At 43.2% G+C, this 27,365-nt stretch overlaps 2 protein-coding genes across 2 annotated transcripts in view; both read left to right on the top strand.

The window, feature by feature from the left end:
* The window catches only part of cep126 (centrosomal protein 126), a 143,988-nt gene extending 131,102 nt beyond the window's left edge, over nucleotides 1-12,886 (top strand). The window contains exon 12 of the mRNA XM_072263453.1: nucleotides 12,775-12,886. Coding sequence (XP_072119554.1) covers nucleotides 12,775-12,783 — 9 coding nt within the window. The 3' untranslated portion in view covers nucleotides 12,784-12,886. The remainder of the gene's footprint in view (nucleotides 1-12,774) is intronic.
* The window catches only part of cfap300 (cilia and flagella associated protein 300), a 76,594-nt gene continuing 62,064 nt past the window's right edge, over nucleotides 12,836-27,365 (top strand). Inside the window, exon 1 of the mRNA XM_072263457.1 lies at nucleotides 12,836-12,921. The gene's annotated coding sequence lies outside the window, so the exon portion shown is untranslated. The remainder of the gene's footprint in view (nucleotides 12,922-27,365) is intronic.

Raw genomic sequence — 27,365 nt, forward strand, 5'->3', positions numbered from 1 at the left:
AAGTCTGATGCATTCTTGTCAGCACATGCTCCAGACTGTAACCCAGAGATTGCTGGTTTACTTTTTATTTTCTCTCTGTGGCTTCTGAAAGTTGAATTGCTTCCTCTCAATGTCATTGGAACTGAGATTCTAGCAGTTTCTCCTTCATCCACAATGTTTTGTGTTCTCCCTGCGGTATCGCAGTCACAGACAGCCAGTCTGACCCCATTCCCCATCCCTATTTAGTATGGCCCTCCATCAAGGTCTCGTCACCTTTCCATTCTCCATTTCTGACTTACAGTTTGACAGAAACACACACCCTGAAAATGACTTCACTTCTTGCCTTATAAGACCATAGGACATAAGAGCAGAATCAGGCCATTTGGCCCATCGATTCAGTTCTGCCATTTTCTCATGGCTGATACATTTTTCCTCTCAGCCCCAATCTCCTGCCTTCTCCCCATATCCCTTCAGGTGTTGACCAATCAAGAATCTTTCACCTCTGCTTAAATAAATATACTTACAGAATTGGCCTCCACAGCTGCCTGAGGCAAAGAATTCCACAGATTCACCACTCTCTGGCTGAAGAAATTCCTCCTCATCTCTGTTCTAAAAGAACACCCCTTCTACTCTGAGGCTGTATCCTCTGGTCTTAGACTCTCTCACCGTAGGAAACACCTTCTCCACATCCACTCTATCAAGGCCTTTCACCTTCCGATAGGTTTCTCTTTTTTTTGGTGTGTGCGTGCGTCCGTCCGTGATGATGTCTTTTTCATGGCTTTTACAAGGCACGGAACGAGAGAGAGACTGTGTGGTACGCCACTCCTCACACAGACATTTTCGCAGCATCCTTCACTTTATTTTACGAGGTCGAGCTGTGAACTCGACACTCAACCCGGCACGGATGGAAAGCATACTTGGGAGCGGACCCGACTGGTTTCAAACCCAGGAACCTCTCCTCCCGGGTCCGGCGCCGATGTCATTACGCCACCAGCCGGCCCCTTCCGATAGGTTTCAAGGAGGTCACCCCTCATTCTTCTGAATTCTAGTGAATACTGGCCCAGAGCCATCAAACTCTCTTCGTATGACAAGATGTTCAAACATGGAATCAACTTCATGAAACTCCTTTGAATTCTCTCCAGTTTCAAAAAATCCTTTTTAAAATAAGTGGCCTAAACTGTTCACAATACTCCGTGATGCCTCACTAGTGCTTTATGAAGTCTCAACATTACATTCTTGCTTTTATAATTATATTCTAGACCTCTTGAAATGAATGCTAACATTACATTTGCCTTCCTCACCACAGACTCAACCTGCAAATTACCCTTTAGGGGATCCTGCACAAGGACTCCCACGTCCCTTTGTGCCTCAGATTTTTCTATTTTCTCTCCATTTAGAAAATAGTCAGCCCTTCATTTCTTCTACAAAGTGCATGACCATATGCTTCCCGACACTGTATTTCATCTGCCACTTCTTTGCCCATTCTCCTACCCTAAGCCCTTCTGTAGCTTCTCTACTTTTTCAAAACTACCTGTCCCCCACCTATCTTTGCAGTCTGCAAACTTTGCAACAAAGCCATCAATTCCATCATCCAACTCATTGACATATAATGTAAAAAAAATCAGTCCCAACATGGAACATGGTGGAACACCTCTAAGTCATGAGCAGCCAACCCAAAAAGGCTCCCTTTATTCCCACGGCAAATTAAATTTGCCAATGACACTACATTGATTGGCCTTATCTCAAACAATAATGAGGTGGCCTACAGGGAAGAAGTCATCTCCCTGACACAGTGGTATCAAGAAAACAACCTCTCCCTCAATGTCGCAAAAACAATGGAGCTGGTTGTGGACTACAGGAGGAATGGAGATGGGCTAAACCCTACTGACATCAATGGATCTGGGGCTGAGAGGGTAAACAGCTTCAAGTTCCTCAGCATCCACATCACTGAGGACCTCACGTGGTCTGTACACACCAGCTGTGTGGTGAAAAAGGCACAACAGCGCATCTTTACCTCAGACAGTTGAGGAAGTTTGGTATGAGCCCCAAAATTCTAAGAACTTTCTACAGGGGCACAATTGAGAGCATCCTGACTGGCTGTATCACTGCCTGGTATGGGAACTGTACCTTCCTAAATCGCAGGACTCTGCAGAGAGTGGTGGGGACAGCCCAGCGCATCTGTAGATGTGAACTTCCCATGATTCAGAACATTTACAAGGACAGGTATGTAAAAAGGGCCCGTAGGATCATTGGAGACCCAAACCATCCCAACCACAATCTATTCCAGCTGCTACCATCCGCGAGTGGTACCGCAGCATAAAAGCCAGGACCAACAGGCTCCGGAACAGCTTCTTCCACTGGGCCGTCAGACTGATGAACTCACGCTGATTTGAGTGTACTCTATATTACATTGAATGTACTATTTATTATAAATTACTATGATTGCAATTGAACATTTAGTTGGAGACGTAATGTAAAGATTTTTACTCCTCATGTATGTGCAGGATGTAAGAAATAAAGCCAATTCAATTCAATTCAATTCACTCTTTGCCTCCTGCCAGTTAGGCACTGCTTTATCCATGCTAGAATATTCCCCGTAATACCATGGGCCAGTAGCTTGTTAAAAACCTGATGTGTCACCTTGTCAAAGGCTTTCTGAAAATCCAACACACACACATCAACTGATTCTCCTTTGTCTATCCTGATTGTTATTTCTTTAAAGAATTCCAACAGATTTGTCAGGCAAGGCTTTCCCTTGAGGAAACCATGCTGACTACAGCCTATTTTATCATGCACCTCCAAGTACCTGAAAACTACATCCTTAACAATCGACTCCAACATCTTCCCAACCATTCTTGAAGAGTGGAGTGACATTTGCAATTTTCCAGTCTTCCGGAACCATTCCAGAATCTAGTGATTCTTGAAAGATCATTACTAATGCCTCCACAATCTCTTCAGCTACCTCTTTCAGGGCTCTGGGGTGTACACCATCTGCTCCAGGTGACTTATCTATCTTCAGACTTTTCATTTTCCCAAGAACCTTCTTCCTCCTAATGGTAACTTCACACACTTCATGATCCCTGAGTCCTAGAACTTCCATCATACTGCTAGTGTCTTCCAGTGAAGACTGATGCAAAATACTTATTCAGTTTGTCTGCCATTTCCTTGTCCCCCATCACTGCCTCTCCAGCATCTTTTTCTAGTGGGCCGATATCCATTTTCGCCTCTCTTTTACACTCTAAGTTTCTGAAGAAACTTTTGGTATCCTCTTTAATATTATATTTCCCTGCTTATGTGCAGTCTCTGGACTGCATTCTCTGTTTCAGCCAGCTGTCTGCTTAGGTTGGTGTCAGATGTCTAACTTCATTGCAACTATACCAGTGACGGCTTTAAATGAGCACCCACAAATTGCATTGCTTCTGTCACGTGACCTCCTGTCTCCCTATTCTGCCTGCCCACTCTCAACTTCCCATGGCTGGTTGTTTAACCACCAAAACCACAGGACATCTCCACATCCTGATGAAGAGAAGTCCTTAACTACCAATGTAAATTTACTCAATAAGCTTCACAATTATTCACTGAAATAATTGTAGAGGCGTTGATCGTGTGGAGAGTCAGAGGCTTTTTTCCCAGGGCTGAAATGGTTGCCACAAGAGAACACAGGTTTAAGGTGCTGGGGAGTAGGTACAGAGGAGATGTCAGGGGTAAGTGTTTTACTCAGAGAGTGGTGAGTGCATGGAATGGGCTGCCAGCAACGGTGGTGGAGGCGGATACGATAGGGTCTTTTAAGCGACTTCTGGATAGGTACATGGAGCTTAGAAAAATAGAGGGGTATGGGTAAGCCTAGTAATTTCTAAGGTAGGAACATGTTTGGCACAACTTTGAAGGCTGAAGGGCCGGTATTGGGCTGTAGGTTTTCTATGTTTCTATAACTTAACACTGACAATGTTACCCCATTGCCACCTTAAGTATCTATTAAGAGCAATCAGATGGTGCTGAGTTGAAATGTGCCATCAGCTTCTCAAAAATCTTTACGCTTATGATTGCATGGCTAAATACAGCTCCAATGCCATATTTAGGTTTGCTGCCGACGCCACTGTTGTTGACAGATAATGATGATAAATTAGCATATTGGAGAGAGATTGAAGGCCTGATTGAATGGTGCCACAATAACAACCTCTCACTTCAATGTCAGTAAAACCAAAGAGTTGATTATTGACTACAGAAGGAAGAAACTGGAGGTCCATGAGCTTTCAGGGGGATTGGAGGCGGAGAAGGTCAGGAATTATAAATTCCTCAGTTATTATAGTGAAGGATCCATCCTGGGACTAACATTTAAGAAGCATCACAAAGAAAGGATGACAATGCCTCTACTGAAGTTTGTGCAGATTTGGCATGTCATCAAAAGTACTGACAAACTTCTATAGATGTACAGTGGATTGTATCTTGAGAGGTTGTATCATGGCCTGGTATGGAAACACCAATGCCCATAAATGGAAAAGCCAACAAAAAATGGTAGATACAGCCCAGTCCATTACAGGCAAAGTCCTTCACACCATTCAGCACATCCACAAGGAGTGCTAACACAAGAAAGCAGCATCCGTCAACAAGGATCTCCACCGTCCATACTGTGCTCTCTTCTCACTGCTGCCATTGGAAAGATGTACAGGAGCCTTGGGTTCCACATGACCAGGTTCTGGAAGAGTTATTACCCTTCAATTATCAGACTCCTGAATATGTGTGGAAAACTTCATTCAACTCAACTCTGAACTGATTCACAACCTAAGGGCTCACTTTCAAGGACTCCACAGATCACGTTCTCAGTCTATCTATTTATTCAGTATAGCTTTTCTTCATTTTCACATTAGTTGTCAGTTTTTTTATTGATACTATTGTATTCCCCTCTTCCGTTGTGAATGTCTGCAAGTAAATAAATCTCAAACTAGTATATGGTGATGTATATGTATTTAGATATGAAGTTTACTTTGGACTTAGAGCATTGATCTCATCAGATGGGATGTCTATTGGCACTATCAACACAGTACTGAAAGTAGATCAATACCATCTGCCCATGACAGAGGATACCTTTGCAAACCTTTCTGGAAGGCAACACTTCAGCAAAGTGGACAACTGAGGCCTACTTACAGACGGAGAATCCAAAGTGTTTCTCACCATAAGCACTAACAAAGGGCTTTATCATTATAATAAGCTTATTTTTTGGAGAGGCATCTGCACCTGCACTCTGGCAGAAAGCTATGGACCGGGTGCTACGAGGCTGCCCAGGTACTCAGTGTTAACTGGATGACATCATTGTTATCAAGGAACATCTATCTCCAAATTCTCAAGACAGTATTAAAAACATTAGAAAATTATGGACTTGGAACATGACAAAACAAATGTGAATTATTTTAACCAAATATCACTACTGTGGTCACACCATCAACACACAAAGAATACACAGATATGCTGAGAAAATTCAAACAGCAGTGGATGCCCCAAGGCCAAAGGATGTGTCACTATTGTGGTCCTTTTTAGGATATGTTAATCACTATAACGAATTCCTGTTAAACTTGTGTTCCATCCATTTACTACAGATCCAGAAGAAATGGCAATGGACAAAGAGGTGGCTTTCCAAAAGGCAAAAGAAATGGTTACATCAGACACTGTACTCACACATTCCGATCCACATCATTCAGTGAAGTTTGCCTGTGACACCTCACCTTAAGGTAAAGGTGCAGTCACGTCACATGTTATGAGTGATGGAAGTGAATACTCAATAGCCTTTGCATCATGCTCCCTTACTGCTGCAAAGAAAAATTACACATAGGTTGATAGAAAGGCCTTGAATCTGGTTTGGGGTGTAAATCATTTCAACCAGTACTTGTAAGGGAGAGTGTTTACCCTCATTTCTGATCATCAACCACTAGCGTCCATTTTCAATCCATAGAAGGGAGCTCCACCAACAGCAGCAGCACAATGCAGAGATGGGCTCTGCTTCCTGGGGGACACAATTACAAGTGTAATACCCTGGTTAAGATTTCTACTGTTTTGCTGTAAGTATTTCGTTTTAGTTTTCTGCAAAAAGCAGTGTGGCCTGCGAGTAGGATGTTTTGGTTTTGGCTAAAGATAAGAAGCCCTGTTGTTCAACTTAGGAATGTTGTGTCAGCCTGTCAAGATGGTGGGACCTGGAGAAGGTTCTAGAGGGAGCGGGGCAGAGGGAGCATTGTGATGGACAGTAGTCTGGTTTGGGGTCGTTTGATGGGAGCTGCAGAGTGGGACAGAAGGGAAGATGCTGCAGAATGCTGTTGGAAGGAGAGTCTCTGTTGCAAGAAGTGCTTTGTGTAGATGAACAGCTCCAAGGAGGAAGGGCCAATACTCCTGAAAGGGAGCCAGTTTGTTCAAGATGGACTTCAAGGGAAGTTTGGACTGTGGTGGGTGCTTTCACGCAGACTGTGTGTTCAGTGCTCTGAGTAATGGTTATACCTAGTGTAACACTCAGCAATATTGGCTCGTATTTATCTCGGGGAAACCCCGTCCGCTGCCCCCCTGGTCTCCCGGTTATGTCAGTTGCTGTACCACTGCCACCGAATTCGGCTTCAAACATCAATCATCAGCCAGCACACACTGTACGTTTTACCAATTACACTTTATAGATATTACTAGGACTATGAGATTAATAGAGGTACAATACAAAAAGGAATGGAAAAGGCGCCAGACTTATCAAAGTTCAATTTCTTCGTGCACACGTTGGAGCTCGGGATCTCCTTTCTTCCCCCTGCGATCCACTCTGACCCCTTTAATTCGCAGCTCGGGACCACCCGGAGTGATCAGCCAGGGCACTCCCAGCACGTTCATCCAGTCTCTCCTCCAACTCCCTGCCAAAAAATCCCATTTCCCAGCCATATGAGACAGCATACCACCCCAAGAAAGAATAACATGGGCACCCATTGGTTCATTCGCTCTATTATCAATAATATAACCCAAACGGCTAGCTAGAGAACGTTCTCAGCATTTAACATAACAAAGAAGCCCTTTTAATTAACATATGCAGTAACATAAAAGATTAACATAAGAAAGAAGCCATTTTGATTAACATACGCAGTAACATAAAAGAAGAAACCCCTGACACTAGCTTTTGGATGCGATGAGTTCCAATGGTCATCTTTGACATTTACATCTAACTGTAATGGGCCCTTTCAATTTTTTTCTTCTTTCTTTTCTTTCTTCTAGTAACTGCTTGATAAAGCTTAAAAAGGTAAATATACTTTCTTTATAATTTTAGGCACTGTATGATCTGTTATATCTTGCCAACCGATAACTGTGTATGGGCAGTATTTACACAGCATTCACTCAAACTGAGTTTTTTTTAAATTGGAACACTGCAACATTCCTGTTTGGCTGAACCTTGTTTATGAAAGGTGGTTTTCTCACAGCTGAGTCATGGGACTGCTAAGAGAGTTACCTAACAAGCCAAGTTTGTATACGAGCCCAGTGAGAGGTTTGCATAAGAGTGAATTCAAGAGGATAGCTAGTCATAGAAATACAGACTGGGGGTCCCATTTACCCTCGGAAAAAGAATTCCCTGAAAAATTTACAAAAGGGGACACTCCTCTTGCCATATTCCCCCAAATGCAATTTAAATGTCTCTTATTATGGCCAAGATTATCAAAAAGGAAACCAAAAAATTACCCTACACCATCTCCGTTCTACATTGGCACCCAAAACAGTTGGAATGGGTGCAACAGAAACTCAAGTTCCCCCATTTTTAGCAGTTCCGGATGAACATGCCCTTGGCAGGGGTTGGTTTATGTAAGGATTGAGAGTTGTTGTTCCAACCAACCAGAAAGTTAAAGAGTTGGAGGAGCCAGTCATCTACTCATGGTGAAAATGAAAGCGTTGGCTCGAAGCTTCGTCTGATGGCCTGGATAAATCAACAGATCGAGCTGTCACAATGGCGGGGGGATAGGGAGCAAGGGTGGACCCAAATGCAAGACACATCTTGTGAGGTTACTTAGATTTAGTTTATTGTTCGATACCATGAGAGCAAGGCAGGAGCAGGAGAAGCGAACTGGACAAGGACTCAGGACTACTACTAGGCTGGGACTAGGGGTCTGGGCTAGGACTCAGAATTGGATCCCAGAACTAGAGGAGACATGAAATGGCTAGGGTATGGACTCCGAGCCAGAGACTGGGCAAGGACCCCAGAACCAGGCAAGGACATGACATGGGCTAGGGAGAGGAGGAACATGGAAAACAGAGCCTCGGTCTCGGGAGAGCAGGTACATGGAACCATAGACACATACACAGAACACAGAGTCGGGACCCCTCCTTGGGTACAGGACATAGGGCTGGAAGTCATGACCCTCCACAGGGCAACGGCAAGACGGCCTGACTTACCCCATGGAGGCGAGGACAGAGAGGACAAGACACGACTCCCCGCGGGGCAACGGCAATACGGCCTGACTTACCCCCACGGAGGCAAGGACAAGACATGACTCCCCACGGGGCAACGGCAAGACGGCCTGACTTACCCCACGGAGGCGAGGACAGGACAGGACAAGACACGACTCCCCGCGGGGCAACGGCAAGACGGCCAGACTTACCCCACGGAGGCGAGGACAAGACAAGACATGACTCCCCACGGGGCAACGGCAAGACGGCCAGACTTACCCCACGGAGGTGAGGACAAGACAAGACAAGACCAACACGAATGAACACCAGACAGTACCTATCTAGCTCCGGTGATGGAACTAGACCGAAGTGCAGGCGGGGGCTGCAGACGAGGGCTAGAGGCGAGAGGGGCAGAGAAGGGATTCAGACAAGGGGGTAGGACAGGAATCACAGACCGCCAGGGCCAGGACTTGACTCAGAACTGGGAAGCCGCCAGGGCCAGGACTTGACGTGGTACTTGGATACCACCGGAGCCAGGACATGGACGTGGTACCTGGAACCTCTGGGTAGTGGCGAGCTGTCGACTCGGCCTGGGGACAGTAGACAGCGGCTCTTGATTCTCTCCGGCAGGTTAACTGACGGACCCACCTTGATGAGGAAACTTTGCAGGCTCGCTTCGGCAAGGTAACTGGACAGGGTTGCTCTGGTGAGGAAAGGCAAATTACCGGCACTCGCTTCGGGCAGAGACAAGGCTTGCTCCGGCCAGATGACATTGGCACGCCACGACTTTGCAGACGCTCCCGCCCCGAACGGATGAAAGCCGGAGAGTATAAACTACAGGTTCTGCCAACTGTTAATTGCCTCTATCACCAAAGTCGAGGGACACGGGAAAACAGGGACTCAACAGTCCGGGTCATAACATAAACAAGCTAAATTTAAAGGGACTCCGATCCAGACCACGACACGAGCAGCCCGCCATGCACTGTTTGGATAGAAAAATACTGTATGATAGAAAAATACGCGAAGCTCAGAAGTCAAGCAAGCCTTCCACATCAGCCACAGCAGACGATGAACCTCGACCTTCGACATCGAGGCGGGCAGTCATAGGAGAAGATGAGCTGCCTGCTCTAATGGAAACAGGAGATGAGATGACACCCCAGTGTCCCACCACTTCAACCCCCAGGCCATGGACAGATACTGATTCGCGGAGAATGCAAAGGTAGCCGGGAGGCACACAGCACATCTTTAAGAAAAAAGCCGAAATAAACATGCTAATTAATTAGGTGCCGCTGACACGTAATTGTCGGCCCAAATCAGAGACGACGCAATCGGAAATCGGCACTAATCTGGGCCAACAATTACGGGTGGCACCTAATTAATTAGCATGTTTATTTCAGCTTTTTTCTTAAAGATGTGCTGTGTACCTCCCGGCTACCGCTGGACCCCTGCGTTCTTCGCAGCAATGTATCACTCAGCGGCCTGGAGGGTGGGGGGCCACTGCACCACCTCCAACGACTCAGTCTAACACACCATCATCAGTGTGCTCGGCACTGTCTTCCCAATTCCGGTAAGTGATACTACACTGTACATACATTATTTCTACTTTATATTGGCTGTGTATTTTTACGTGTTGTTTGGTATGATCTGGCAGCTTCATAGCTTAAAGGTTACTGGAGAGTGCATGCGCCGTGTTTTTGCCAACAGCGCTTGCGTGAGATTTTCTGCCGACGGCGCTTGCATGAGATTTTCGCTCCGGAGAACAGTTTAGTAATGATTGTGGAAAAGTATTTCTACTTTATATAGGCTGTGTATTTATCATATCATTCCTTCTTTTACTATATGTTACTGTTATTTTAGGTTTTATGTGTTATTTGGCATGATTTATTAGGTTATTTTTGGATCTGCGAACGCTCACAAAATTTTCCCATATAAATAAATGGTAATTGCTTCTTCGCTTTACGACATTTCGGCTTACAAACCGTTTCATAGGAACGCTCTGCCTTCGGATGGCGGGGGAAACCTGTACTGCATAAATGGCTACAGCAAAGATAGGAGATGGCTTGGGAGACTCCTTCCTGAGGCTCAGAAGGATGAAGGCATGATGGGAACAGAATGACAATCAGAATCAGGTTTAATGGAACTGACATATGTTGTGAAATTTGTTGTTTTGTGGTAACGGTACAGTGCAATACATAATAATAAAAAACTATACAATATTTTCTTATCAGTGAATTTCCTGGAGGTGAATTTCCCAGTAGGAATTGAAGTACCTAGAAATACATATGAATATCTCAACACTGCCTTAATCTATCTCTAAGCAGCACTATGTCATTTTATTGGAGTTGTGTGAACAAGTTGGTGATTTCAACATAATCAAGATATGATCCAAATTCCTTTGCAGGTAAAACAAAAGAAAGCATTGAAACTGTGTCTCCCTTACCCTGATTTCGATCTTCAGATATTCACAGATGCAAAACAAAGTGCTGATGGCAAGATAACAACTTTAAAAAGGAGTCACAGACCTTTGAATTAAAGTACTTCATCCTGTGAACTAAGCAACATGTTCTACTGAAATACTGCTGCAAAAAGCTAATTAATACCTATTAGAAGTTAATCCCTCTAAATACAGTTCAGAGAGGAATTCCAAGGGAAAAAGGTTAAAAGAAAATCAATAACAAAAATCAGGTTTATTATCACTGACATTTGTCATGAAACGTATAAAAAATCCGCATTATTTTGTGGCAGCAATACAATGCAAGACGTAAAAAAATTACTTTTAGTTACAAGAAGTAAATGAGTGAGTGGGTAAACAGTGTGAAAGAGGAATGGTGAGGTACTGTTCTTGGGTTCATGGACCATTCAGACATTTGATGGCAGAAGGGAAGAAGCTGTTTGTAAATTGCTGAGGTTTAAATCGACCAGGTTTTTGTACCTCCTCCATGATGTTAATAATGAGAAGAGGACATGTTCTAGCTGGTGAGGGTCTGCAATGAAAAAAGATACAATTCTTTAAGTTAACTTAAATTTTGAGAGAGGGTGTACTTAGATTCCTTCCTGAAGCCCAAAGAAACAATTCATCATTGACAAAATGCTTCATTATTAACCATGAAACGTATTCTTTCTGAGCAAAATACTGGCCTCTCTATATCAAAGTTTGATTAATCTATACCTTCTATCACTTCTACTTATCAATTATAAAGGCTATATTATACAAGGAGTTTCCATTAGTTTTACTTTTAAATTTTCTTTGGTTATCTTTCGGGGTTTAGGATGTTTTGCTTGCTCTCCTGTGCCAAAGAGTGGAAGATACCTAAGTCCATTTTTTTAACAATGTTTTGACATTGTACACTACCTCCCACACAGTCATGATAAAGTGAAGTCTTGGAAATCAGGATCTGCTTTCCCTGCTTATCAACTTGTACATAATATATACTCTCTCTCGAGGTACAGAGATGCTGTCTGATCAAACTCTCAAACATGGCTGAACACTTTTCCTTAGCCAACCTCCATCACATTCCATTTTACCTCCCCTTCTCAATCCCCCTCCCTCTCAGCTCCCTCCTGCTGCACTCAGCCGCTTCACATTTGGAGGCTGCTCAAAAATCTGTAGTGAATAATAGAAACAAGGAAATAATAGTCACAACACAGATGCAAGCTGGAAAGGAATATCCATATAAATCAAGAACCTCCAGTCTGCATTTCAATCATACACTATATTTCCTTGACTAGTTACATCATAATAATGGAAAATAACTACATGCCATCACACCCATCTTACAATAGAGTAGAAATCCTTACCTTCACACACATTCATATACACATACACACACACAACATATCTATGTACATACTCAGATTTGTATTTACTAAGGCAATTTAGTAAAATTCTTCTGCATCATGACGATTAACTCCTTAAACCAGCTGTAATTAAGCAAACATTATGATATATTGTGTATGAGAACATTACTATCATGGAATGAAAAAAAATCTTTTCAAGTATGTTAAAGCATTATTTATTTTTGAATTTATCAACTAGTAGATGTAAAAAACAGACCCTCAATAAGAAATAGTCAGCTTTTTACCTTTTCTTGTAAACACAGCATGTAGCTGGTCCAGTTAAGTTTATGTTCAATGATGACCAACCAACACCACCTCTCTCCTCCAGATGTTAAAGAAGGAATGGTGCTAGGTGGTTGTTGAGGCTGAAAATTAAACAATGGGAATGCCATTGATGTCAAAGGCAAACAGTTGGACTTTCTCTTGTTGGCGGTGTCATTGTTTGACAATATATGGTGAAAAGGCCTATTCAACAAGTCTGCTGTTGAACAGGCCTCGCTGCATATAAGAATAGATAGCAAAAGGAAAATTACACTATTAAATTGTCAGAACATATCTCCATTTCAGATCTTATGATGGAAGGAAGGTATCTGTTGAAGCAGCTAGCAATAATTGGACCCAGAACACTTCCCTGAAGAACAGCGATGTCCTGGGGATAAGATGATTCGCCTCCAACAATGATAACCATATTTGACTTGACTTAATATGATGTCTGTAAGTAGTGAACAATATCCTGGTTTCCCATTGACTTTAATTTTATTAAACTGCTTGGTATCATACTTGGTCATATACTGCCTAAATAAATTATTCCACTTAGCTATTGAATTCAGCTCTTCATCTATCAAAACTAAGTCGAAAGCTCAAAGCAAATTTATTATCAAAGTATGTACATGGAACCTTGAGATTCATTTTCTGGAAGGCAGTTACAAGAAAAGTAATGGAATACAATGAGGTTTTAAGAAAAATTACACATAAAGACTGAAAAACACCAATGTGTAAAAGAAGACAAACAATCCAAATATAAAAAAATACTGAGAACATGAGTTGTAAAGAGTCCTAGAAAGTGAATTTTTAAGTCGTTGAATCAGTTCAGACCAGCAGTGAATGAGACTGATGGTTGTAGGGTAATAATTGTTCCTGAACCTGATGGTGTGGGACTTAAGGCTTCTGAACACCGTGCCTGAAGGTAGTACAGAGAAGAGGGCGCAGCCTGATAGCTGAAGTAGTGCTCCATGTAGATTCACTCAGTGGCAGGGGGGCCTTCACCTGTGATGGAATGAGCCATAAACATCATTTTCTGTTGCCTTTCATGTTCCTGGGCATTGGTGTTTCCATACCAGGTCATGTTGCAATCAGTTAAGATACTCTACATATATAAATGTTTGTCAAAGTTTTTGGTGACAAGCCAGATCTGCATGAACTTCTGAGAAAGAAGATGAGCTGTCAATGTCTTCTTTATGATGACACTTACATGCTGGTTCCAGGACAGATACTCTGATATGTTGACACCAAGGAATTTAAAACCACTGGCCCTCTCCACTTGCACTCCCTAATGAGGACTGGCTCATGGACCTCCGGTTTCTTCCTTCAATAGTCAATAACCACCTCTTTAGTCATGCTGACATTGAGTGAGAGGTTGCTGCTGTGGCACCACTCAACCAGATTCTCACTCTTCCTTCTCTATACTGATTCAAAAGCAGAACGCCAAGAGCACGAGTGCAGTCAGTGGAGAATTAAATGCAACTTCCATCCAGTCGCTGTAACTGATAAGCAAGGTCAGGACAGCAATAAGATCTGGGTTGTCAATCAGTAGAAAACAGCTGTGTGATATAATTGCCTGCCTAATAACCATCTCTGCCAAGAAAATACTCTGCTGACCTTATAGTAACATGATTATTGCTACCCAACCATCAACATGGTTTGCACAACACACACAAGGAAATGTCCAGTCCTCCTGAAGGGTTTCAGTCCGAAACGTCGACTGTACTTTTTTTCCATAGATGCTGCCTGGCCTGCTGAGTTCCTCCAGCATTTTGTGTGTGTTGCTCAGATTTCCAGCATCTGCAGATTTTCTCTTGTTTATAACATGGTTTGCACAACTGAATTAAATTTAATAAATTGAAGCATTGCAACAATTCATTAAAATATTAGGACGGAAACTGTGTATTGGTGAGCTTACCAACTAATCCACCTCCACCAACTTCCTCCCTCTTTTAAGATTTTCTTTAACAAATTTTACCCTCTTAAAATCACCTTTCTCAGCTTGAAAATTATTTATTTCTGATTAAATGATGAAGTGGCAAACTGTATTTTTGAAAGTTAATAGTACATACTGTGGTCACTGTAGATGTTGTGAGTGGCTACTAACAATCCCTTCGCTGGCCTCCACCCGAAACAGAACAAACAAGGCAGAGGTGGAATGAATGCCTTCATTAATGTGAATGGGTGCAGCTGTAAGGATAACTAAAAAGATCAATGCAAACCAGACAAAATAGTATGCTTGGGGAGTGAACAGGAAGGAATGCAACATCCCAAAAAACATACTTTGTCAGCACTCCTAGGGTACACACTGAGCAGGGCAAGGGAAACATCATTAGCTGCACATTCTCTGTCATTCTGGGCATTCCTTCATTACTCCAGAAATTTGATTTGGCACTTCTGCTGTCAGTTACTCTGCCTATTATACAATGTTTGTTTCATTTGTTAATGGGATGATAATAATCCCCATGCAATAATATCTGAGGCACAGTGTCCTGCTATCAACCATTGGAAGACCCTAAGAAATAGGAAAAGAATTAGGCTATTTGGCCCATTGAGTCTGCTCCATCATTCCATCATGGCTGATTTATTATCCTTCTCAAATCCATTCTCCAGCCTTCTCTGCATAACCTTTGAAGCCCTTATCAAGAACCCACCAACCTCTGCTTTAAGTATACTCTGTGACTTATCCTGCACAGCAATCTGTGGCAATGAATTCCACAGATTCACCAGCTTCTGGCTAAACAAATTTCTCCTCATATCTGTTCTAAATGGAAGTTCCACTACTCTGGGGTTGTGCCTTCTGGTGCTAGACTCGCCCGCTATAGGAAACATCCTCTCCACATTCATTCCATCTAAGCCTTTCAATATTCAGTAGGTTTCAAACAGATCTCCCCTCATTCTTTAAACTCCAGTGAGTACAGGCCCAAAGCCATCAAATGATCATATATTAACCTTTTCATTCCTGGAATCATTCTCATGACCCTCTCTGATGTCAGCACATCTTTTCTTAGATAAGGAGCCCAAAGCTGTTCACAGTACTCCATGCAGTCTGACTTTATAAAGCCTCAGCATTACATCCTTGCTCTTACAGTGCCTATAAAAAGTAATCACCACCCCCTTGGAAGTTTTCACATTTTATTGTTTTACAACATTGAGTCACAGTGGACTTAATTTGGCTTTTTTTGACACTGATCAACAAAGACATTCATGTCAAAGTGAAAACAGATCTCTACAAAGTGATATAAATAATGACAAGTATAAAACACAAAATAATTGATTGCGTAAGTATTCACCCCCTTTTAATATTTCACCTCAAATCATCAGTGGTGCAGCCAATTGGTTTTAGAAGTACATAATTAGTTAAATGGAGATCACCGGTGTGCAGTCAAGCTGTTTCAATTGATTGTAGCAAAAATACACCTGTATCTAGAAGGTCCAACTTCTAGTATCCTGGCAAAATCTGCACAATGAAGGCAAAAGAACACTCCAAACAACTCTGTGAAAAAGTTATTGAAAAGCAAAAGTCAGATGATGGATATTAGAAAATTTCCAAGTCACTGAATTTCCCTTGGAGTACAGTTAAGTCAATCATCAAGAAATGTGAAGAATATGGCACAGCTGTAAATCTGCCTGGAGCAGACTGTCCTCAAAAACTGAGTAACTGTGCAAGAAGGGGACCAGTGAGGGAATCACACTGTGGGGATGCTTCACTGCAGCAGGTCCTGGAAGGCTTGTGAAGGCAGAGGGTAAAATGAATGCAGCGAAATACAGGGAAATCCTGGAGGAAAATCTGATGCAGTTTGCAAGAGAATTGTGACTTGGAAGAAGATGTGTTTTCCAGCAAGACTAGGACCCCAAGCATAAAGCCAAAGCTACACAGGAATGGCTGAAAAACAACAAAGTTAATGCCCAGGAGTGGCCAAGTCCGGACCTTAATCCAATTGAGAATTTGTGGCTGGACTTGAAAGGGGCTGTTCACTCACGATCCCCATGCTACCTGACAGAGCTTGAACAGTTTTGTAAAGAAGAACGGGGAAAAATTGCAGTGTCCAGATGTGAAAAGAAGATAGAGAACAATCCACACAGACTCAAGGCTGTAACTTACCAGAGGGGCATCTACTAAATACTGACTTGAAGGGGGTGAATACTTATGCAATTGATTATTTTGTGTTTTATATTTGTAATTAATTTAGATCACTTTGTAGAGATCTATTTTCATTTTGACACAAAAGAGTCATTTTCTTTCTATCAATATAAAAAAAACAAATTAAATCCACTGTGATTCAATGTTGTAAAACAGTAAAACATGAAAATTTCCAAGTGGGGGGGTGAATACTCTTTATAGGCACTGTATATTATATTCCTCTTGAAATGAACACTAACATTGCATTTGCCTTCCTTAACACTAACTCAGCCTGCGAGTTAACCTTTAGGAGATCCTGAACAAGGGCTCCCTAATCCCTTTGCACCTCTGATTTTTGAATTTTTTTTTTGCCTGTTTAGAAAATAATCTATGCCTTAATCCTTTCTACCAAAGTGCATGACCATACACTTCCCTATATAATATTTCACCTGCCACTTCTTTGCCCATTCTCCCAATCTGTCTAAATCATTCTACAGACTCCCTGTTTCATCAACACTATCTGCTCCTCCACTTAACTTTGTATCATCTGCAAATCTAGGTGCAAAGCCATCAGTTCCATCAAACAAATCATTGACATATAACATAAAAAGAAGTGATCCCAATGCCGATACTAGTTACTGGCAGCCAACCAGAGAAAACTCTTTTATTCTCACTCTTAGCCTTCTGCCAGTCCCGCCAATATTCTATCCATGCTAGCATCTTTCCTGTAATACCATGGGCTCTTGTCTTGTTAAGCAGTCTCGTGTGTGGCACCTTGTCAATGGCCTTTTGAAAATTTAAGTAAACAACATTCACTCATTCTCCTTTGTCTATCCTGCCTATTGTTTCCTCAAAGAATTCCAACAGATTTGTCAGGCAAGATTTCTCCTTAAGGAAATCATGCTGACTTTGGCCAACTTTATCATGTGCCTCCAAGTACCACGAAATCTCAACCTTAAATAACAGATTCCAATATCATTCCAATCACTGAAAAAAGGCTAACTGGCCTATAATTTCCTTTCTTCTGCCTCCTCCCACCCCACCCGCCTTCTTTAAGTTGGAATGACATTTGCAACTTTCCAGTCCTCCAGAACCATTCCAGAATCTAGTGATTCTTGAAAGATCATTACTGATGCCTCCACAATCTCTTCAGCCACCTCTTTCAGAACCCTGGAGTGTAGTCCATCTGATCCAGACAACTTAACTACTTTCAGACCTTTCAGCTGCCCAAGTACCTTCTCCTCCTCCCCCCAGGGGAGCAGACACTCCGTCTGGCTGAAGTTGAGGTGAGGAAGACGCTAGTCAGAGTCAACCCATGCAAAGCCACAGAGTCCGATAATATACCAGTTCGGGTTCTGAAAGACTGCACAGCCGAGCTAACTGAAGTGCTGTTGGATATACTCAACATCTCTCTGGAACAATCTATTGACCCTTCGGTTTTCAAGGCGGCAACCATCCTTCCAACGCCAAAGAAGGCACCAGTAACCTGCCTAAATGACTACCAGCCGGTAGCATTAACATTAATCATTATGAAATGCTTCGAGTGGCTGGTCATGGAGCACATTAAATCTTTATTTCCAGCTACACTGGACTCTTTCCAGTTTGCTTAATGCTCAAGTTGATCCCCTGATGATGCAATAACATTCGCCCTCCACTCTGTCCTGTTCCACTGGAAAATAGGGTCTCATATACCAGGCTGCTGTTCATACATTTCAGTTTGGCGTTTAACACTATCATACCCCAGAAACTAGTAGGGAAACTGTCCTCGCAGGACCTCAACATGTCCCTTTCCAACTGGATCCTGGACTTCTTAACAGAAAGGCTGCAGTCAATCTGTGTAGGCAACGACGTCTCTAGTCCCATTACCCTGAGCACTGGTGCTCCCCAAGGCTGTGTGCTCAGCCCGCTGCTGTTCACACCGCTGATGTATGACTGTGTTGCAGGATTCAGCTGAAACCATGTCATCAGATTTGCGGATGACACAACAGTGGTTGGTCTCATCAATAACAATGAATAGTCAGAGTACAGAGAGGATGTGGAGTGGCTGGTGGACTGGTGTGAGAACAATAACCAAAGTCTGAATGTGGAGAAGACCAAGGAAATTCATGTGGACTTCAGGAGGGTGCAGATGAACCATTCCCCTCTACAAATACTTGGCTCCTAATTGCTGGGAGTTCACATCATGGATGACCTCAGCTGGTCGCTTAATATCACCTCCCTGAACAAGACACAGCAGCGTCTCCACTTCCTAAAGAGATTGAGGAAAGCGGGGCTCCCCCCTGCACCCCCAACATCTTTACTGAATTTTATAGGAGCACCACTGAGAGCATCCTGACAAGTTGTATCTCCATCTAGTATGGGAGCAGCCGAGCATTGGCTGGAAGTCTCTCTAAAGAACTCTGAAAATGGCTGAGAGGATCATCCATCCATCAAGGACATTTATCAGGCATGCTGCATACGCAGGGTCCTTAGTATAATCAAGGATCTCACCTAACCATCCAGCATCCTCTTTGACTTTCTACCAAACGGCAAGAGACTCCAAAGAGCAGTCAGGATGGGAACCAGTTTCTTTCTGGCAGGCTTTTAGGCTTCTGAACTCCCAGCCGCATTGTGTTCAAAGTGTCACTAGTTAATCAGTTCTGTAACTTACAATATTTAATTTATGGACTTTAGTTTCTTTATTTATGTGTAATCCATCTATAGATTTCAGAAGTTATTGTATGTTATCTGTGTTATGTATACTACAGTGCTTTACACCCTGGTCCAGAAAAATATTGTGCTGTTTGATGGTATGCATGTATACAGTACAGTTAAGTGACAATAAAATCAACTTGACTTGACTTAATTATAGCAACTACACTCTCCAATTTTTGGCATATTGCTAGTGTCTTCCACGGTGAAGACTGATGCAAAAGACTGATGCAAGTTCATCTGCCATTTCTTTGTTCCCTATTACTCCCTCTGCAGCATCATTTTCCAGTGATATAATATCCCCCATCGCCTCTCTTTTACTCTTTATGTATCTGAAAGAAGTTTTGGTATCCTCTTTGATAATTTTGGCTCGTTTCCCTACATATCTCATCTTTTCTCTCCTTATGTTTTTTTAAAATCACTTTCTATTGGTTTTTAAAAGCTTCCCATTGCTCTAACTTCCCACTAGTTTTTGCCATATCACATGCATTCTCTTTTCACTTTATGCTATCTTTAACTTCCCTTGTCACCCATGGTTGCTTTATCCTCCCTCTGGAATACATCTTTATCTTTGGGATGCATCTATCCTATGCCTTCCGAATTGCCCCCCCCCCCCCAGAAGCTCCAGCCATTGCAGTTCTGTTATTATCTCTGCTCACGTCTCCTTCCAATCAACTTTGGTCAGCTCCTCTCTCATGCTTCTGTAACTCCCTTTACTCCACTGACCTTGGCTTCTCCCTCTCAAGCTGCAGGGTTATGATCACTGTCTCCTAAGGGTTCCTCCGCCTTAAGCTCCCTAATTAAATCTGGTTCTTTACACACTGTCTGTCCACCTACCTGTTTCATCCCCTATCACCTTCTGATTTTATCCTTTCCTGCTGAACTCAGAGCCAGCCAAAGTGCCGTCTGCTTCTGCTGTGCCCTGACAGGTCATCCCTGCTCCCTCCCCCCCCCCAGTAGTATCCAAAAGGGTATACTTATTCCTGAGGGGAATGGCCACAGGGTATCCCTGCACTGACTGCTTACTCCCCTTATTTCTTCTGGTGGTCATCCACCTATTACCTGAAGCTTGAACTGTGGGTGTGACCACCTCAGTAAAAGTCCCATTTTTGACATTTTCAGCCTCCCGTGTGGTCCTGAGTACATCCAGAACCAGCTCCAGTTCCTAGACCTTGTCAGTCAGGAGCTGTAGTTGGATGCTCTTCCTGTAGGTATAGTCATCGGGGAGACTGTTAGGTACCCTGAAATCCCACATCTCACAGGAGCTTTCTACCGCCTTAACTACCATACTGCCTACACTTACCATATCTCTAACTTCTCAAACTTAAGTTCTTACCTGCGGCTGTTCTCACTGAAGCCCACTGAGGCAAAGCCTGCCCACTCTAACACTATCCACTCACACAATGGCCGCTGCACTTCCACCTCACTTCTTTTCATTGGCCCACCCCGCCAAGTGTCTAATAGATCGTTATGATTGCAACCTGCCAAAAAGTTCTGAAAGATCCCGAGCTCTTTTGAAACCTCGTGCTGCCTCACCAACAACCGACTTCTCATGATGAAAAGTTCCAAAAAGCCGCAATCTCTATTTAAACCTGGTGCTGCCTCACCATTTCTAAATGGCAATCTCTTATCCCACGACAATGTCTATTGATCCTGTATTCTGCAGTCTGAGGAAAATAAACTTCTCAACAAGCTGTCAATATCTACCTTATCAATTCCTCTAAAATCCCTCAAGTTTGGGCAATTTTACTCAATCTCTCAACATAGGATAAATCCCACATTGCAGAAATAAATCTAGCAAATCAAAAAACCGCACTTCCCGTTTCTACCTGCTACCCAAGATCCACAAACCTGCCTGTCCTGGCAGACCTATTGTCTCAGCTTGCTCCTGCCCCATTGAACTCATTTCTGCATACCTCGACACTGTTTTATCACCCCTTGTTCAATCCCTTTCGACCTATGTTCGTGACACTTCTCACGCTCTTAAACTTTTCGATGATTTTAAGTTTCCTGGTCCCCACCGCTTTATTTTCACCATGGATGTCCAGCCCTTATATACTTCCATCCCCCATCAGGAAGGTCTCAAAGCTCTACGCTTCTTTTTGGATTCCAGACCTAATCAGTTCCCCTCTACCACCACTCTGCTCCGTCTAGCAGAATTAGTCCTTACTCTTAATAATTTCTCCTTTGGCTCCTCCCACTTCCTCCAAACTAAAGGTGTAGCTATGGGCACCCATATGGGTCCTAGCTTGGCCGGCCTTTTTGTTGGGTTTGTGGAACAATCTATGTTCCGTGCCTATTCTGGTATCTGTCCCCCACTTTTCCTTCGCTACATCGACGACTGCATTGGCGCTGCTTCCTGCACGCATGCAGAACTCGTTGACTTTATTAACTTTGCCTCCAACTTTCACCCTGCCCTCAAGTTTACCTGGTCCATTTCCGACACCTCCCTCCCCTTTCTAGATCTTTCTGTCTCTGTCTCTGGAGACAGCTTATCCACTGATGTCTACTATAAGCCTACTGACTCTCACAGCTATCTGGACTATTCCTCTTCTCACCCTGTCTCTTGCAAAAACGCCATCCCCTTCTCGCAATTCCTCCGTCTCCGCCGCATCTGCTCTCAGGATGAGGCTTTTCATTCTAGGACGAGGGAGATGTCTTCCTTTTTTAAAGAAAGGGGCTTCCCTTCCTCCACTATCAACTCTGCTCTTAAACGCATCTCCCCCATTTCACGTACATCTGCTCTCACTCCATCCTCCCGCCACCCCACTAGGAATAGGGTTCCCCTGGTCCTCACCTACCACCCCACCAGCCTCCGGGTCCAACATATTATTCTCCGTAACTTCCGCCACCTCCAACGGGATCCCACCACTAAGCACATCTTTCCCTCCCCCCCCCCCTGCATTCCGCAGGGATCGCTCCCTACACAACTCCCTTGTCCATTCATCCCCCCCATCCCTCCCCACTGATCTCCCTCCTGGCACTTATCCGTGTAAGCGGAACAAGTGCTACACATGCCCTTACACTTCCTCCCTTACCACCATTCAGGGCCTCAAACAGTCCTTCCAGGTGAGGTAACACTTCACCTGTGAGTCGACTGGGGTGATATACTGCGTCCGGTGCTCCCGATGTGGCCTTTTATATATTGGCGAGACCCGACGCAGACTGGGAGACCACCTTGCTGAAATCTACGCTCTGTCCGCCAGAGAAAGCAGGATCTCCCAGTGGCCACACATTTTAATTCCACATCCCATTCCCATTCTGACATGTCTATCCACGGCCTCCTCTACTGTAAAGATGAAGCCACACTCAGATTGGAGGAACAACACCTTATATTCCGTCTGGGTAGCCTCCAACCTGATGGCATGAACATCGACTTCTCTAACTTCCGCTAAGGCCCCACCTCCCCCTCGTACCCCATCTGTTACTTATTTTTATGCACACATTCTTTCTCTCACTCTCCTTTTTCTCCCTCTGTCCCTCTGAATATACCTCTTGTCCATCCTCTAGGTCCCCCCCCCCCCTTGTCTTTCTTCCCGGACCTCCTGTCCCATGATCCTCTCGTATCCCCTTTTGCCTATCACCTGTCCAGCTCTTGGCTCCATCCCTCCCCCTCCTGTCTTCTCCTATCATTTTGGATCTCCCCCTCCCCCTCCAACTTTCAAATCCCTTACTCACTCTTCCTTCAGTTAGTCCTGACGAAGGGTCTCGGCCTGAAACGTCGACTGCACCTCTTCCTACAGATGCTGTTTGGCCTGCTGCGTTCACCAGCAACTTTGATGTGTGTAGCAAATCAAAGCTGCATTCATACCAAGGCAAGTATACCTTCCATTTGTACGGAGACCCAAACCGCACACAGCACAGGTAGAGTTACCAATCCTCATGTAACTTCAGCAATATTTCCTGACTCTTGTACTTCAACATTCTGCATTCTCTATAAATGTGCTGGGTTAATCTGCAAACTAATACTATGTCTTCAATACATAGGAGGAAATCTCCATTTATATTGTTGTGCTTTGTTATGTGAAATGTAAGGTTTTCATCAGGATTCTAAAGAGGGTGTAATATCACTGTCACAGCCTGACTGTTCCATTGCCAGAGGCTATTTAACATAGCATTTTGAGTTGATGTTGATGATCAAGTTTTGAGTTGTGGCTAAATACAGGAGATGAGGAGATGTTCTAAGCACACAAAATACGACCTTCTCTCAGGTAATGATGGATGTGACATCTGCAGGTTACATTCCTGTAAATCATCACAGTGGCGTCAAGAAACAGATGGATGTTGATAGCTTAAAGATAACTAAAATGAACGAGATAGAATGCATGTGATGTTAGTGGGGACTTTTACACCACTTAGATATGTGGGTTCAGAAATTAGCCCGGAGTCAATGTATACAACATAATGCTGCTCCCAAAGGTGCTGAGCTTTTAGACCCACCTGTTGCCAGGTTTCGGAGTTGCCCAAGGACTCACCTGTCGCCAGGCTTCGGAGCTGCCCGAGGACTCACCTGTTGCCAGGTTTCGGAGTTGCCCTAGGACTCACCTGTCGCCAGGCTTCGGAGCTGCCCGAGGACTCACCTGTTACCAGGTTTCAGAGTTGCCCAAGGACTCACCTGATGCCCAGCTGTGAGGTTCAGGATTCACTCATATCTGGCCCTCCCCAGAAAAGCCTGAGCCTTCTTCAACACTGTGAGCTCACAAAGCAATTAGAGTCAATTAAAAATTATCCTTGGGCCACTTCAGTTTACTTGGCACAAGTTGCTAGCACTGATCACATTCGTAGACAGTTTGCGTAAGTAATGTTGGCCACTTGCCTCACAAGGACGAGCCCTCAAGCCATCTTAGGAGGGGCTGTTAACATTAACAATGATGACTGCTATGTCTGACATCTTCTTCAATGGCTCTACATGATATCTTTGAGTGATTAGCTGCTTTTTTGAACTGTTTTAGTAAATATGGTGAAGGTACTTAGTAAGGGGTCTGATGATCTAATAAGTGATTAAGCTAGTGATTTAGTAATCCAGTGGTTTTGAATCAGAATTAGGTTTAATATCACTGACACGTCATGAAATTTGTTGATTTGTGGCAGCAGTACATTGCAATACATAATAATTCATTAAAAAACATAACTTACAATATTAAATATATTAAAAATTAAATCACATAATCAGTGCAAAATGAGTACAAAAAATAGTGAGGTAATGTACGTGGATTCATTGTCCATTCGAAAATCTGATGGCAAAGGGGAAGAAGCTGTTCCTGAACTGTTGAGCGTGTCTTCAGGCTCCTGTACCTCCTCCTTGATGGTGGCAATTAGAAGAGGGCATGTCCTGGGTGATGGGGATCTTTAATGATGGATGCCACCTTTTTGAGGCATTACCTTTTGAAGGTGTCCTCAATGCTAGGGAGTTCAGTGCCCATGCTGCAGCTGACCCAGTTTACAACTTTCTGCAGCATTTTCCAATCTTCTTCAGTGGCTCCTCCATACCAGATGGTGATGCAACTAGTTAGAATGCTCTCCACAGTGCATCTGTAGAAATTTGTGAGAGTCTTTGGTAACATATCTCCTCACAGCCATTTACAATGTTAGGTTTCACCTTGTCGGAATTAATAGCCTGCAAACCTTGCTAGAGCTAATATGCATCCGATTCCAACTCTAACCTCAAACGGAATTGTTCCTTTGTTCTTGAGATAGCCCTCCTTAGGTCAAAACTGGCCTTCTTGTGTAGTCCTGAATCACCAGACTTGAATGCCAGAAATCTAGCCCTCAGCAGATTATGATCTCCTAGTTCATCCATGCCTTTAGTTTGGGTATGTAAGGCATATTCTCATAAGCACACACTCATCCACACAGGTTTTAATGAAGCCAGAGAGAACTGTGGCATATTTTTGATGATTCCCTGAATACTGTCCAGCCCACCCACTCAAAGCAGTCCTGTAAGTGATCCTCCACTCCCTTAACCATACCTTCTTGATCCTCCCGACTGGTGCCCCAGCCTTCAGACTCTGCCTATACTCAGGGAGTAGAAGATCAGACTTTCCAAAGTGTGGGCATGGAATGGCACGGTAAGCATTCTTGATGGTAGAATAACAGTGCTCCAGTAAGTTTCAATTTAAGAAACTTACTAACTCACCTCTCCATTTCCTCGTCCAAGTCATTTATAAAAATCCGAAAAAGTAGCCAAATTTCCATGGAATATAACATTAACCTATCTCAAATCATGATGACAAGTGATCTTCAAGTTACTCTTGATAATCAGTACCTTTATTTTGCATAATACTATTGAAGTTCTAGTTGCCAATGTCTGTTTTATTCACCACTTAAGAACAAGAATACCATATAAACTGGTTTGTAATCTACTGATGACTAATTGCCCACCAAAGAACCAAACACTTCTCTGGTCTGTGTTGGTGCCTCTGAACTTCCTGTCCCACAAAGATCCCTATCAGCACTCTGTAGTATCTATATACAGTATATTCTGTCAAGGACTTGGATTTCTCATGTAAGAAGTTGTTGATATTAGTTGGGATATTAGAACTGTGTACCATTCTGTTCTGTTTTAGCTGCTATTCCATTTCAGACATTTTGTTTAGTTCAGATCATTATTTTCAAATGCTTTTCTATCTATTTGTATTGAATTTCTTTTCTATTGTTCCTGCAGTATTCCCAGAGGATATTTCCTTCTTTTTCTCACATTTAATTTGATTGTTTTGTTTGAGCTTGCTGTGTTTACAAAATCTATTGCTTGGTACAGTATTTTTCTCTTAAGTTTTATAAATGTTCACATCTTCAGATGAAATATTGATGAATGATTCATCTAATTTATTGATCTCAAGTTTTCTCTATTTAATTTCAACCCCTTTAATGCTACATGCTTGGGTCCTGTTTTTGGTATACTGACTCCGGGATCATATTATCATCCTACGATCAGAGTCCCTTGATAACTTCCCGCAATACGAACAAAATAAAAGAGATTGTCATTGATCTCAGGAAGAAGGGGAGAGTACAAACCACTATCTGTATCAGTGGTGCAGAGGCAGAGATGATTAAGAGCTTCAAGTTCTGTTACATAATTTGTCCTGCTCCAGCTACATGGATATTATGACCAAGAAAGAACACCAGCATATCTGACTTCTGATGATAGGTTTGGCCCGAAATGTTGATTGTGTATTCCTCTCCATAGGTGCTGCCTGACCTGCTGAATTCCTTCAGCATTTTGTGTGTATCACCAGCATGCCTACTTCCTCTGAACAAGAAAGAAATTGGGCGTGGCTTGAATAAGCCTCACCACTTTTTACATGCTGGAAAGCATCCTATCCAGATGCATCACAGCTTGGTATAGCAACTGCTCTGTCCAAGAACGCAAATAGTTGCAAAGCACTGTAAATGCAGCCCAGTCTATAAGAAAAACAAGCCTCCCCTCTAGACTTACTCTACACTTCCTGCTGCTTCGGGTAAGTAGCCAACATTAACAAGGACCCCTCCTACAGTCATTCTCTCTTCCCCCTGTTATGCACCAGCAGCAATGGATATGAAACTGAGTCAGGTTTTTATAAATAAACAACAAAATTTATTGACCTCTACTCAAAACATAGAAAGGTAAATGAACGACTAACTTTTTTTTCAGATTATGAGAACACTCAGTTCTCTTTTATTGTCATTTAGAAATGCATACATGCATTAAGAAATGATACAATGTTTCTCCGGCGTGATACCACAGAAAACAAGACAGACCAAGACTAACACTGACAAAACCACATAATTATAACATATAGTTACAGCAATGCAAAGCAATACCATAATTTGATGAAGAACAGTCCATAGGCACAGTAAAAAAAAAGTCTCGAAGTCCCCAGTCAATCGACTCCCAAGTCCCCGATAGCAGGCGGCAAAAGGGAGAAAGTCCCTGCCATAAACCTCCAGGCACCGTCAACTTGCCGATACCTTGGAAGCAGCCGACCACAGCCGACCTTGAGTTCATCCGTCCGAAAACTCCGAGCTTCCGAGCAGCCTCTCCGATACAGCCTCCCGAGTGCCATCCTCTGCCGAGCGCCTTTGACCTCTCCCCGGCCGCTGAAAC

This window comes from Mobula birostris, chromosome 7 (assembly GCF_030028105.1).
Source record: "Mobula birostris isolate sMobBir1 chromosome 7, sMobBir1.hap1, whole genome shotgun sequence".
Taxonomy (NCBI): domain Eukaryota; kingdom Metazoa; phylum Chordata; class Chondrichthyes; order Myliobatiformes; family Myliobatidae; genus Mobula; species Mobula birostris.